Source organism: Centroberyx affinis, unplaced genomic scaffold, assembly GCF_046629955.1.
Source record: "Centroberyx affinis isolate AG114_WGS23_722 - 3 ecotype Tasmania unplaced genomic scaffold, CSIRO-AGI_Caff_v1 ptg000109l_1, whole genome shotgun sequence".
In the NCBI taxonomy this organism is placed as follows: Eukaryota; Metazoa; Chordata; class Actinopteri; order Beryciformes; family Berycidae; genus Centroberyx; species Centroberyx affinis.
In genome coordinates this window covers 889,212-904,454 of record NW_027278811.1, presented here as the reverse complement: position 1 = coordinate 904,454, position 15,243 = coordinate 889,212, and the positions used below count along the sequence as shown (strand labels likewise).

Below are 15,243 nucleotides of genomic sequence, written 5' to 3'. Positions count from 1 at the left end.
TAACTGACAGAAAAGCAATTCTTACTAATAAGTAAGTAATAGGCCTACTAATACTCATACCTAAGTAAGTAAGTATGCTTACCGTATATATAAGCATACTTACTTAGACTTACTTACTTAGGCTATAGTTAGCCTAGCTAACCTTCCAAGTTCAAACTAGTCTTCCTAGCTGTCTAGGTAAGCTAGCTTGTTGACCTTCCAAGATTATGAATGCCATGGTGATGAATCAATAAAGCAGAAGTCACTGCCATTTATTTATATTTTGACCAAAGTTCATTGTAGCCATTCAAGATTGCCAGTTAACGTTAGCTATAACTTGCGCTCGGAAAGGTGTGGTCGTTTTGCTTCTACCATTGAGGTTTAAAGGATAGTTCAGCCCAAAAAAGAAAGTTTTGTCATTATCTGCTCACCCTTGTGTCAGTTGAAATACTGGTGGAGTTTGTTAGTCCACATAACACATGTCGAGTTTGCTAGCGCTGCTTCATGTCAGCCTTCTCCAAAAAAACAACAATTTGAACAGGAACTGTTTCTTTAAAGTCCCAAAAAGGGCAAAAATGACCATAAAATGACTCCAAACAGCTCATGTAGCATAATCCAAGTGTTCTGAAAAGCCAAATGATTGCACTGCGAGTCCAAAAGATCTATTCCTCTTTTTTTTTTCCACTTTTGGGTGAACTATTCCATTTAACCAATTAGATTATTTCTGCCTTCAGAGCAGCTCTACTTCTAAGAAATGTTTGCAGAAATAAAACAAAGGAACATACAAGAAGGGCATTGAAGGATGTCTACTTTGGCTTAATTGTTGTATAGGGTTAAACAATGGGCCGTGTATTTTTGTCAGCCCTAGTTTTCATCTTACATAGGCCTAAATAGCCTATGTATATCTACTGTAAAAATATTAACTTTTTAGAAAAAAGTGACAAATACTACTGGTTCCTCTTCAGATATATTTATGTTTTGACTTTGGTAATTTGTGTTAAACAATTTACGTTACTTTGTGTTAATTTGTTTAAAAGAAAATGCAGCACGTTTGGCAATTAGGGTTTTATTTTGAAAGTTTTTACCGGAAGTCTTATCTTTTTTTATCCTGACTAGCTTGACATTGGTGGTAACAGACCACTCAGACCAGCAGTCCTTCCTTCAGCGCAGCGCTGCAGGACCAGGCTTCGGGATATCGCATCTCTCCTGCAAAAGCCAAAGCAAGCCAGACGAAAACGACAATGGGATTTTAACTGAAGACTCAACATGAAGACAGACTTGTAGTATTTCTTCAATCAGTGCGTGTTGTTCTCCGTGGGACTGATTGGCATCTGCGGTTGCACTGGATGTTGAGATGCGCAGAAAGTGACAGGGGTCCTCATCTCTTCTACAGTCCTCACAGATTTATAAAACGCCATGAAAGGTATGTAGGCGTAGCTTTGCAAACATACTTTAAAAGTGTTTTTTTTTTTTTTTAAATCCAATATTTGATTTCATTGTGTCTGTGCGTATTTCTTCATGGTCCGTGATTCACATCTGGATGACATTACGGTACTGTGGTCCAGAAGTTGAGCAGAGTTGTGAAATAGTTTGGACTGTTTTTTTTTCTTCCACCCCTTGCATCTCATTGATGGAAAGAAAGACCCAATTCATGTTTGGACTATTGATTAGACTGTATATTTGGTAAATCCCCTGAAGCATGAAATACTATATACATGAAACATAAATCTGTGGCTAGATTAACGTCCAAGTTATGTCTCCAAAAACTTCACGGTGAAGACATGACAAAAGAAAACAACAGGATCCTGCATGATGGATGAAACTGATCACTATCATTGAGCATCACCTGTAGGAGTGCATGAGGTCAGCAGGTCTAATATCTGTAGGAAGGATCCATTATCATCAGTAGGCTAACTGTTGTGTGCCTGCACTCCTACAAGTAGTTAAAGGGACAGTGTATATGCCTTTTGCTGCAATAATCACAATATTTTTTTGCTGCAATGTATATTTTCTCAGAGATTCACTCGATAAAAACAAAAAAATAACCATTAGACAGCACCAGCTCCAGTTGGCACCAGCAGCTTGATTAGGAGCCAGTGGCCAAAATATAGAGGTCCGCCTCATTCCTGCTCTTCATATAGTTTCACAGCACAGATCGCCCCCACCCACCCACCCACCCCCCACCCAGCTCATCATGTCCCGGTCTCCCCCGCCCCTGCCCCCCCATGCCGCCCCCCTGGTCCCATCTGTTTACCATTACCAGTGATGTTCTCTCCCTGCTCCGGTCTTCAGTGTAGTGTAGCAGAGTGTAATTAGGGTTTACTGTCAACAACCCAGAGAAACCGCAGCCTGTGGCTTTTACAGCTCTTTGGACCTCCTATCTCCACACACACACACACACACACACACACACAGACAGGCTAGATATGGAGATGCAGCCGAAGTGACATTCCACTATCTTGCCGACTTAAGGCTTGTTGGCCGTCTCCACTCCGCTAAAGAGAGATCATTGTATTCAAAGGATAACATTTTGAATTCTTGGCTCGCTGCAGCTGCCCCGTAGTGTTTTGTGTTCTGTTTTGTTCCACGGTCACCTGGAGTCCTACCAACTGTTTTTAACACAATGCTCACCCAATGGCCTGTTTATGATCTATTTATGTCACATGTTTCTGATTATGTCACACAGACGATTTCGCAGACGAGGAGGAAGTACAGTCTTTCGGATACAAGCGGTTCGGTAAGTGAAAGGTCTTTTTATTTTCTAATGGTAGCATGGCGGAACAGTGTGGTAGTCTTCCTCTTCAAAGCAGAAAGAGAGAGAAGCAGCCGGCACGCTTGAAGCTCTATTCATAAAACTTTTATTGAGAATGTTTCCAGAATGAAACGTTGTCAATAAAAGGTTCTCAGTGTGTGGGCTTTACTCTTCTCTGTCATTACTTACCCAGCCTATCACTTTATCCTAATATTCGTGTGCTTATCAGTGTTTTTGTTAATAGAAGAGACACATTTACACACACGGCTGTCTGAGCCTTGTCTGTCCTGGTATTCGCCTCGGTCACTGATGTTTCTGCCTCTCAGGGCGGGAATTGGTTAAATGTGGCTGACAGTCTGTGAGGTCCGGCTCACCGCAGGCCCAACAACTGCTGACAGCGCTTGTCAGTTCAAGAAGACATTGTTTCAAAAACTCTCTCTCTCTCTCTTTCAAGCCCTTAAATTGAGTCGCTCAAACATGTCGAGTCACACAAACATGTTGACTTACTCAAAAAAAATGTAGAGTCACTTAGACAGAAATTGAAGTCAACACATACAGATGTTGTGGTGAGTCCAGTCCACACACACACACACACACACACACACACACACACACACACACAAACACATATACAGTACACATACATGTGGTGTGTCTACAAGTCTCCACATGCACATGCACATGCATTATGGTTGTGTAGCTTAATGGATAGAGTCTGGCACTCACACTGCCAGGGTCGTAGGCGGATCGGCCATCTTGTGGAGTAGCGGGAGTTTTCCCAGTGGGCCGGCGGTGAGCCAGGCAAAACTGAAACAAAAACGATTTTTTTTGTGTGTGCATCATTGGTCCATCTTTCCTTCCCTGCCTACTCTACTTTGGTCCATTCTACCCTTCTACCTTTGCTTTGTGTCATACACTGAGCTGACAGCAACAGAGTGATTGTGTTTTGTATTAAAACGTGACTGAATCTACCTCACAAATGAGCACAGAGAAGCAGCAGACAAAAAATGTAAAAGTGGGGCTGAAAATTGAAGAGAACAAGTAAGAACTAGCTTAGCGCTTGTTACATACGGCCTTAAAAAGGCAAACAGCAGTAACTACTTTTGTGTGTTTTAAAGGTCAAAGGTCCTAAGTAAGGTTTAGATTTCATATCCACAAACCTTTACCCATAAATGCTATTTAATATACACAATCTATCTCTGTACCAACAATATGGTTAGACTTTGCTTTAAATAAACTTCTCAATTGTTTTTCTCAGTTTTACTACTACAATTACTGCTGTTTGGCTGATGGTACTGTAACCTAATTTGGGTAAGAAACAAAGGGTGCCACCAAATGGCATATGCTATGTTACGGACACACACACACACACACACACACACCATTAGCATTCTCCTTGGAGACAGAGAGCGTGCTCCATCATCGTAATGTTGATCCAACAGTGATTTGGGATTAGGAGCCTCTCTGTCTCTGTGTTGAGGGTGTTGCTTCAGTATGAGTCATTCACACACAGTTAGGCCCAGGTCCATGAGAGTGGATGGGGAGCAGCGGACCCCACTGTTTACCCCAGCAGCGGCGGAGACGAATTCAAACTGTGTTAAAACACAATCTCCTTCATCAAAGTGTCACCCGAGTAGAGGCATCCTGTTTGTCTTTCTCTGTGCGCGTGCAAGTCCCGCTCATGGATTAGATTAGAGAGCTATGGGGAAGGCGGCCAGAGCCAGCTCGCTTTTAAGTTTATTCAAATGAACTCTTGACATTTGGAAGAGTAGGAAGAGAGAGGGTCTGGCCAAGCTGCTGAACTCTGAGCAGAGTGTTGTTGGCCCTATGAGGGATACGGCAGCTGGTTGGAGGGGTCTGCTCTCCACTCCAGAGGCCTCATTGTGCAAGAGAACTGCATCCATGCAAACCATCACTAACCCTCATTCTTCAATTATCTCTGTACTCAGGGGGAAACAAACAATTATTTCCTCTCTCCCTGTTTTGCTTTAATTCATTGCATTCTCCCAGGAGACAGACAGACAGTGTGTAAATTGTTGTGACATGTCAGATTGTTGCGACTGTTGTGTAAATCTGCATCCGCTCTCATCACTAAGCTCAGTAGAGAAGAGCACACTTAATCCTGCTGGTTTAAAAATGTGAACATGGGAAAGAAACAGCGTATATCAGTTGATTTTGAGTACTGCCAGATCTATGCTTCGCTAAGATTTGGGAGGCTGGTGACATGTGTGCTTTACATTTGGAAAGACAATGAAATTTCCGTGGCCTGGTTGTTTGCGTCATCCTCCAAGAATCTCACATTGTTTACGAGAATCTCCTCCAAATAGTCCATCTTGAATTCCAAAATTCCAACTGCACAGTTCTGTAATGAAATGTAGGATAATCTGTAAAGCAGATAGGGAAATCACAGATTCTGCCAGACATTTTTTTCTGAATTCTTCACTGCTTTGGCTGTAATTCGCACACACTGATGAACTCAAGCTTGCCTCGGGCCTTTCTGCCAAAGCATAAAGACCTTTGGAGGGCGTGTGTTAAATATTAGAACGTGTCATATCAACACACATGTCCAAGTAACACTTTGTGACCACGTGTTGAAATGTGTTTAAAAGCACCTTTGGTGGAGTTTGTACAGTTGCTGACATGTGCAGACTCACCAAAGTAACAGGTCAGCTCTCCGAAGGCCAAAACGAGACTAACGCCCTCACAGTCCCATGGCTGTGGGTTTACACACATTTTAAATAAGGCGGACTGTTTCTGATTCTCTCTGTCTTTCTCACTTCCTAACACTTGAGCATACATATACACACACGCCAGCCAGAAGGCATGCATACATCATGTACATTTCAACAAATACACACACACACTCACATGCACACAGTCATGCATGCACACACACGCTCACGCACACACCAGTGTATGCACTGAGTGAATTCATATGGTTATCCCATCTCTCTCCCTGCCAAATTGAAGCCAGCTCAGAATTGCCTCCACAGTCCTCAAGGTTTAGACATATTTATTTTTCTGTGGGGGGTTGACATAAGAAGGCCATTAGAATAGAAGAGGAAATCTACCTGAGCTTTGGCTGAACTCTTACAGCCCCTTCAGAGCTGGTCTAACTGTTGGGCACTGGCCACTGGCAGGCAGTTTGCAGTCTTTATTTGTCATTAGCCTGGCTCGAACCATGAACCCTCCAGTCACCAACACCACAACTATGAATGTTGAACATGCCCAATCTGCCACTTTAAAGGAAAAATCCACCCTAAAACACTTGAACACTGTTAACAAACAGCTTTTGACAATGTACCTTGCATTTCTGGGCCAATCTTTTTGTTTGCCAATGTATTTTTCCCTAGCCCGTGTGGAGATATTTCCAGCACAGCTACAATGAAGTTTGATAGCGGAACAATTTTGAGCTTTCTAAACGATTTGGTGTCAGTCCCCCCAGAATCAAAGAGAAAGGTCTTCTTCCTAGACTCACCATTTTGGACCTATGTTCAAGGCAGAAATACAAATTTCTCTACCGACAGTTGCCTCAATAAACGAGAGTGCAATGCAGCCACTTTTGAGTAAGGGACGCCAACTCCCACTTTTTCTTGACTAGAAAAACTCTTGCTCTATTGCTCTTACTGCAGTACAGCTGCTGCTCTCTCTACCTAGAGGAATAACCCACAGCTGAATGCAACAAGTCCAGGCCTGATCTCTGATGGTGGCCAATAGTCATTCTCGGAAACGTAGGAAATCAGTACGCTGCATCACAGAATAACTCCTGGAATGCACTGAACATCACAGATTGCTGGTATATAACTGTGTGGATTTTTCCTTTAAAAAGATACAATTCAGTGAGTTTACATTCAGGGGCTGTACCATGTGGGATATTAAAGAAGGGGAATCTGTCCGTTCCAATCCGTTCACCACCAGCCTGCATTGGCTCTCATATCTTTCATTACCATACAGTAATGGAATGGGCTCTGGAGGCCTTTTTATGTGAAGCCATTCATGTTGGTCTCCAGGTGGGAGTCAGGACCAGTCAGAAATAAGGGAGGCCTGATTGCTGTGCGCAGCAGTCTTGGTGGGGCTACTCCTGGGATCTGGACTGATGTCTGGATGGGAGGCTCACTCCCTCCTCCTCTCCGTCTCCTTTTCCCACACATCTGGGTTTGGAGTGGCCAGGCTCAGGCGGTTTGCGGCCGGTGTGGAACCCAGAGTGCGCTAATCTATTTCCTGCACTTGTTATGGTTTCTCCAGCAAGGCCCGGAACATTCCTGGAGCAAAGCACGGCGTTGGGGTCTATGCCCGGGACCAGCTGTGTCAGCATAGCCAGGGCTTGGTTCGGTCCGGTGGGTTTCTCTGGCAAGGAATGCACATTACATTCCCCAGCTTCATGCCCACCATAGCCATAGTCATAATGACACCTCGCCCACCACCTCATCCATCCCACTAAACATGGAATTACATGGTTATAGTAACATGGTTAGGTAGCTTTTGACACACGCTGACTGAGATATTTAATAATGAGTATTGCATATTTTCATCTGGGACTTTGCAGTATGTTTATCAGGATTGTTGTTGAGAATTTGTATTCACCTTACTGTGGTTGCTAAATTTGTTTTTACAATGTTGTGGTGCAGTTTTCTCCAATTCTGCTCTTTGGAGCTCTGTTAAAATTCCATAGCAGGTTTTGATTAGTCATCATTGTTGTTAAGATGTGTTTATCCTGTGTGGGTGTGTATGTGTGTGCATGTGTGTCTGACTTTCTGTTTTTCTAATGCATTTGACTCAGGTTTCTAGAGAACAATTCAGGAGCATTTTGGTGTAATCAGAACAGATATGTTGAGTGGATCGCACTTCTCTCTTTGCTGCTAATGCACACATTTTCTCTCATGTGCTTCACCAGTTCACACTTCTTATATTATATACATCTTGTCAGTAAGTCTTGTTTTACTGCGTCCTGGTGACCTTCTCTGTTGAAATGAGCACATATAGAAGCTCCAGACCCAGACACACTTAGTCTAAGCCTGACCTGACCATGGGACTGCAGTGGGACAACCACCTGTGCATCTTCTACTGAGCTGCAGAAAGCAGACGGAGATGGGAAAGCACTTACTGAAGTCACCTTGGGACACCGCTGCTAAAACGGGGCACAGCAGTCGTAAAACACAGAGTTCCCACACTCGCTTGGACGTCAAATTCAAGAAATTTTCAATGACGTTTAAGGTCTTGTTTCAGGGTCGCAAACATCTACTGTGTTTTGGGGTAAAACACAGTAGATGCCTAATTTTTCACGGATGTTCTTGTCAAGTCAAGAAATCCTGGTGAACTTTCAGGGATTTTCAAGGCCCTTGGGAACCCTGAAAACACTCCAACAGGTATTAGGGTAAAAGGGAGAAATAAATGTGGTGAAAGGAGAGAGAGGCAGGGGATTTAATGAACATGTGTGTGAGCGAAAGAAATGGAGAGAGTGTGTAGGCAAGGGCTACAAATTTCCCAAGCAGACACCCAGAAGAAACAATGAGGCACAATAAGAGTAAATGTCGGCCAATGGCGTACTAGAGACCACATCTCAATTTCACATGTCAGGCTGAAGTCTTACTTTCTGTGTCCAGGGGGAGGAGAGTTCACCCTGAGAGTTTTGAGCAGGCTGTTAAAACAGAGGCTCTGGTGTAAACACCCAGATGATATACAGGCCAGGGTTTTCCTTGTATCTGGTTTGGGAGAATCTCACACCCCGGGACAGACAGCATCGGGACGGGAGGAGAGATAACACAGAGGAGCTGAATGAGCAACATGAGCGGGAGGCGCTGAGCCGGGGGGGGGGGCATTTCATCCCAGGAGAGGGGAAGGGAGTGAAAAGGAAGTGGGAGAAGAAGGTGGAGGAGACACAGCTTGTTGAAAGACAAGAGCGGGAAGAGGATGGATGGGTTTGGAGGAGCATGAGAGGACCCCTTTGTGGGTAGATAAGGCTGTGAGATCCTGGTTTGTGTGTGTGTGTGGGTGTGTGTGTGTGTGTGTGTTGGGAGGTAGTTGGGAGAGGAGATAGAGAAGGGAGGGAGTTGTAACTGTATGAGATCCAGCTGGATGTCATGTTTATCTGAAGGAGGAGCTGGAGATGGAGACTCACCTGTGTGACACACACACACACATACACACACACACACACACACGCCTAAAAACAAAAAATTACTACAGCATTCCAATTTTGCATAGGTCTTCATTTGTCTTACTCGCAGACTGGATTTAGACTGTGTCTTATCTCAGTTATAATTCAATCCTTTCAATCTGGAATCCCACAGGACTGTCTGAACTCGGAGTAAAGGCAGCCAAAGGGAAAATGGCAGCAGATCATAAAAGACATTTATGAATACATCTTTTTTTTTTTTGTCTTGACTTCCCAACATAGTTTTAGTGCAGGCTAGGTCGACAGCGGGTATAGAAACTACGGTAGAGTTGATGGTTTTAACATCATAGGCTGTTCCAAGTGATTCTGTACACAAAACTTTCCACTTATTCCTCCACTGGACTGAATAAAACGGCAGTAATCCAGGCGCTAGATGTGAAGAGCAGGCATTGATCGGTGATGTTTTTGCCAGAACAACACATGTGCGGGTAGTTAGTTCCTATTTTCAATCCGGCCTGTGATCATGTGTGTGTCAATGACTTTCTGACTCACCTTAAAGAGTGAGGAAAAGCAGCAAACCTCTATGGCTCCCAGTTGCATTCCCTCCCAGCTCTCACACACCATAATAACAGCAGTGTCCTTGATGTGACCCACATGCAGATGTCAAGGGAGGCTCTCTAAAGTTCAGTGTGGCCTCCATTTATGGGCCTTTTAGGGGGTCTGAATCATTGATTTAGTAATTAAATAAAAAATACTATAGAGCGGGTGAAAGGCATTCCAAGACACCTGCGTACCTTCAAGGCCTCCCATGAAACGCTTTATATTACACTTGGCAAGATGCAGCTCTTTATTCTGCAGGGATCATGCTTGTACAATGCATTCAGATTCAGATTCCCTCCAGTGTGTGTGTGTGCATTTGTCTGTGAGTGCAGGAGAGTTGTATGTTTGTGTTTGTGTTAGTGTGTGTGTACAATAAAAGTTCTCAGACACCTCAGGCAGCAGAACACACACACACATGTTAACGATGAATTTGGGGATTCTAATTTCTCCTCTTTTAGCATAAGTAATAAAACCCCCCGAATCTGTTATTCACAGTCCGAAATGTTAATGAAAGAAAGAAACCGACTGTGAGCGCTGCCAAGATCAACCTACAGCTTCCTGGTTTGAAAAAGGGGAGTTGAGGCGGAGAGGAGCTGCGTTCGGTTCCAAAACCCTGTCAGATGCATAATGACTATCACATTTTCCAGTGTGGCTAAGACGCCAGAGGGAATTCACTATATTCATTTTCCGGCACCTTTCTGAACTCAATATGGTGTGTATCATGCATCGCTATGGTTAATTACAAATTAAAAAGGAATATGATACGAGTTACTTTTCTATTGTTCTTCCAAAGATCACATAGTTGATTGAAATAAATGTTCCAGTTTGAGTTAAAACTATTCTGAACATTCACTACTCTATTACTGACTACATATGTTCAGTGCTCTCAACTTCACAGGTTCAGTTAACACATTGTATGGAACGGCTGTTTAATCAGATTCACAATCACCTTAAGGTCAGAAATTTGATGTCATTAGTGCAAAGACATAATAACTATCAATGCAGTAACACAAGTTCATACCAGCCTGCATGGTACAGGCACAGCAGGACCTCACACTCTTTGCAAGTGTGTAAAACATAACAGTAGACTATACAGACCATTCTGCAAATATACATTCAACATCCAATCACTGTGCCTTCAGGCATCATGGCATCAGTCACTTTATCGAAACTGTAATCAGTAACATAATCCAGGGGATTATCCAAACTCAATAATGTATTCTTCTCATTACTTTCAGTGAGGTTCAGATTACTCTGCCATATCTGGGGTATAAAGGTACAGATAAGATGATGAAGGGAAAAATTACAAAGATCAGGAAATTAATTTCAGATTTCTTCTGGGCTACATTTTTATAAAAACACAGAACACTTCCTACTATTTCAATCGCCTTATGAGTTTCACTTTAACAGTATTTCCAGAAGTAATCCTGATTATAGTAGAAGCAATCCTGTTTACAGTATTCTGATTACAGTATCTGAAATCAGAATACATTATTTTTAGGTAAAGCAGTGGAATATAGTTCCATTGTTTTGTATTTTACTCGGCGCCAATCTACGTCATGCTCTTGGGATGCCACACCAAAACAAGAATGCACAGATAACCACGAAGGACAAGGACTGCACACACAGGCAGACAGCCTGTATCTCTCCCCCCTCACCTGACCCTCGGCTTCACATCACCCAAGGCATTCAGAGGAGGTCTCTGTCCCAATCAGGGATCCAACGCCCCCCCTCCCCCCGTCCACCACACTCACCAATCAAGGAGTTAGTCAAAGCTGCCACGCTGAAGCTCAGCCAAATTGACTCTCCAGCATCCACTCCCTCCCCTGTCTCTCCTCTTAGGTTCACAAGCCAGATGGAGGACTTGGTGAAGTCTGGGATCAAAATGATCCCACTCACCCCCAGCTTGGCCAGGTCACGGGTATTGCCATCACCTATATGCCGCCCACCAACGCCCCCCCGGCGCATCTGTCCCCCCCCAACGCCCCCCCCGGCGCACCGCTATCAGTGTCGGCAACAACTAGGACACCCTGGGCCTCTGCTGTTCAAGAAATGTTATTCATCAATTATCTGATAGCAAGCTGAGGTCCTGGGAGAGAACAACCTTCCCAAATACAATAGCCACAGTGTCAAGACAAAGATTACATAAGCGGGTCACAGTAAAATCTTCCAATCCTACAAATTTGATTCACATTCCCTGTAAGCCAAGTATCTCAGGCCCTGCTCCAACAAACCTAAAATTAGCCCTATTTAATATCAGGTCCCTGTGTAACAAGTCACTTTTAATCAATGATTTTATAACCTCTTACAAGCTTGATTTTATGAGATTTCGCTGGACACCAAGAATGGGAATGCTATCCTTATTGAATCCACCCCACCAAATTTCATATTTGAGTTTGAAGCACGACAGAACAAAAAAGGAGGGGGTGTTTGTGCCTTTTTTAGGGATAGGTTCCTTTGTAAGAAGTTATCATTTGGAGAATTCTCATCCTTTGAATATGTGTCGTTTAAAATGGAAATGAAATTCTCTCCATGTATTCTATATTTAGTTATATACAGGCCACCAAAATACTCCCCACATTTCCTTGATGATTTTACTGAGATGCTTTCAATTATCTGCACTGAATTTGACTGTGTAGTCATTACGGGTGATTTTAATGTACACATAGATAATGTCAGTGACAAAAATGCCAAAGCCATACTTGACACGTTTGATCTGTCTCAACATGTGAAAGGGCCGACCCATACTAGAGGACACACTCTAGATCTGGTTATTACTAAGGGTGTTAACATTTCAAATGTCACTGTGCTTGATGTTGCTCTATCAGATCATTTCTGTGTATTCTTTGATCTGTCTATTACACTAAAAATCAACATTAGATCTGAAACTGTTAAAAAAAGGTACATTAATGAGAATACCACAACACATTTTATGGAAGCCTTCAAATCTGAAACTGCCCCAGCTTCAAATCATGTTGATGATCTACTGAATGCCTTCAATTCTAAAATTTCAAATGTAATTGATGCCATTGCTCCTGCTAAGGTTAAAATGATCGCTAATAAGCAAAAGGCACCATGGAGAAACACTCATTCTGTAAGGGCACAGAAAAGGGAGTGCCGGAAAGCAGAGCGAAAATGGCGTAAATCAAGCCTCCAGATTCACTTTGAAATCTATAAAGAAAAATTACATATTTACAGTCTGAACTTGAAAAGCGCTAGGCAATCATTTTTCGCTGAGATCATCAACAAGAACAGTAACAATTCACGCATCTTATTTGCTACCGTTGACAGGTTAACTAACCCTCCAGTTCCAATATCCCCAGAACTAGTTTCTACCAGCAAATGTAGCGAGTTTGCATCCTTTTTTAATGACAAGATTCAAGGCATCAGACATGCGATTAACTCCTCAATGCCAAACAAAAAAGCATCATCACTGCAGTCTCCCAGATGTAACATGGTAGGTATGACACAATTTAATCCCATTGACGATAAAACACTCGAAGAAACTGTGTCAAATCTCAAATCATCCACCTGTTGCCTTGATGTTTTACCCACTAGCTTCCTTAAAACAGTTTTGAGCAGCCTGGCAAAAGAACTAATACTTGTAGTTAACAATTCTCTCCAATCTGGCATTTTTCCAACGGCTTTTCCATTAAGCCTCTCCTAAAGAAGAGCAGTCTTGATGCAACTGTACTGGATAACTATCGACCGATATCAAACTTACCGTTTTTAGGTAAAGTTATTGAAAAAGTTGTTCACCAACAACTTAGTAACTTTTTAATGCTGAACAATTGCTTCGATAACTTTCAATCAGGATTTCGGCCCCATCACAGCACTGAGACTGCACTCATAAAGGTACTAAATGACATTCGCCTGAACAATGACTCAGGTAAAGTCTCTGTTTTAGTACTGTTGGATCTTAGTGCTGCCTTTGACACTGTGGACCAAACAATTCTATTACAAAGATTAGAATGGGTGGGACTCTCTGGAACTGTCCTTAAGTGGTTCAAGTCATATCTTCATGACAGAAAGTACTTTGTCTCCATTGGAAACTGTGTGTCCGAGCAGATGGCCATGACCTGCGGGGTTCCACAGGGGTCCATTTTGGGACCTCTCCTGTTCAATCTCTATATGCTTCCTTTAGGCCAAATCCTACAAAATAATAAAGTAGCCTACCATAATTATGCAGATGACACGCAAATCTACATATCACTTTCACCAGGTGACTATGGACCTGTTGAAACTCTGTGTCACTGCATCGAACAAATCAATGACTGGATGCGGCAAAATTTTCTCCAACTAAACGGAGATAAGACCGAGATAATTGTCTTTGGAGCACAGAAAGAAAGACAGAATGTCTGCTCTCACCTTGACTCCCTGTCCCTCATAACTAAGAGTCAAGCCAGAAATCTTGGCGTTATCCTGGACTCAGATTTAAATTTCAATAGCCACATCAAATCGGTAACTTCGTCAGCTTACTACCATCTAAAAAATATTGCAAGAGTCAGAGGACTAATGTCCAAACAAGACCTAGAAAGGCTTACCCACGCCTTTATTTCCAGTAGATTGGATTACTGCAATGGTCTGTTCACAGGGCTTTCAAAAAAAGCTCTTCGGCAACTCCAACTTATTCAGAACGCCGCTGCCAGGGTCCTGACGAAAAAGAAAATTACAGAAAAACATATGGGTTAACTCACAATGTGCATCTAAAAGTGGAAGTATTTGCTGTATTTGTTGTGTTCTTTCATCTTTCTATCTCAATTGAACTGCACTAGTTTACTTTTAAGTCTTTTATCTTTTGTATCTCTTGTCTGTATTTTTGCACTTTTTACCTTTACTGTATTTTTATCACCCTGTAAAGCACTTTGAATTGCCCCAGTGTATGAAATGTGCTATACAAATAAAGCTGCCTTGCCTTGCCTTGCCTAGATAATGGCATTAGAAGTATTCTGCTACCCAGCTCTTCATGGCATACAGTATTGCTTCAGCTATAGGGAGGGATTGTGAGTGTCCAGCAGTTTGATTACGAATTGTTTTTGGTAATCATATCTTCTTGTTTGTAGTAACGGGATGAGGTAACCATTTGAGTCCATGATGATGATGCCCATACAGCAGAAACAAAAACAACAAAAACGGTTCTTCAACTATCCAGAGAGGAGTTCTCTGTTCAGCCCATCATCTAAATTACCCTAAACAAACAGTTATGGCATAGTATAGTTTAAAGCCATTGTCTGGTGTAGATTACAGTTTCCAGTAAGTGGGATCCACTCTGTGTGAATCACCACCCAGATGTGTGACGGCTCCTGTGTCTGTCTGATGCTTCATCTCTCTAACTGCAGTCTGCTCTCATGCCACTCTCCTGTCTGGAGTGTGTCTGTCTGAACAGCTTTTGGCAGAAAGACGCAACTGCTCTTCCTGACCGACTGTCATGGAGCCTGACAGGCCACGCCCCCCCCCCTCCCCCCGCCCCCTGTGTCCGACCACAGATGTGGTGGGCCACCCAGAAGGGACTCCAACACCCATGATGCAGCAAAGCAGAGCGTTTCCATTGTTACCTACCTCAGAACGCAGCCCACGGTTTGCTAGACCTGCTCCGCTTTGTAGTTTGACTTGTTGATGTTGGATGTTGCGCAGCATTTGGAGGAAACGTGCATAATTTAGTAATTTAACATTCTGCTTGTGGTTTGCTCTCACTTTCAAATGTGAATTATTGTGCTGAACAATTCACACCAGTCATCATAATCTAGCTCCTTCCCTCTGGACGCTGGCCGCTAGAGTTCCCCACTTTCTGAGCAAT

General features: G+C 42.9%; 1 protein-coding gene across 1 annotated transcript in view; it reads left to right on the top strand.

Annotated features, from left to right (window-relative positions):
* The first annotated feature begins 1,147 nt into the window (after positions 1 to 1,147).
* The window catches only part of LOC139649492 (collectin-12-like), a 34,279-nt gene continuing 20,183 nt past the window's right edge, over positions 1,148 to 15,243 (top strand). The window contains exons 1-2 of the mRNA XM_071525911.1: positions 1,148 to 1,402; positions 2,666 to 2,716. Coding sequence (XP_071382012.1) covers positions 1,396 to 1,402; positions 2,666 to 2,716 — 58 coding nt within the window. The 5' untranslated portion in view covers positions 1,148 to 1,395. The remainder of the gene's footprint in view (positions 1,403 to 2,665; positions 2,717 to 15,243) is intronic.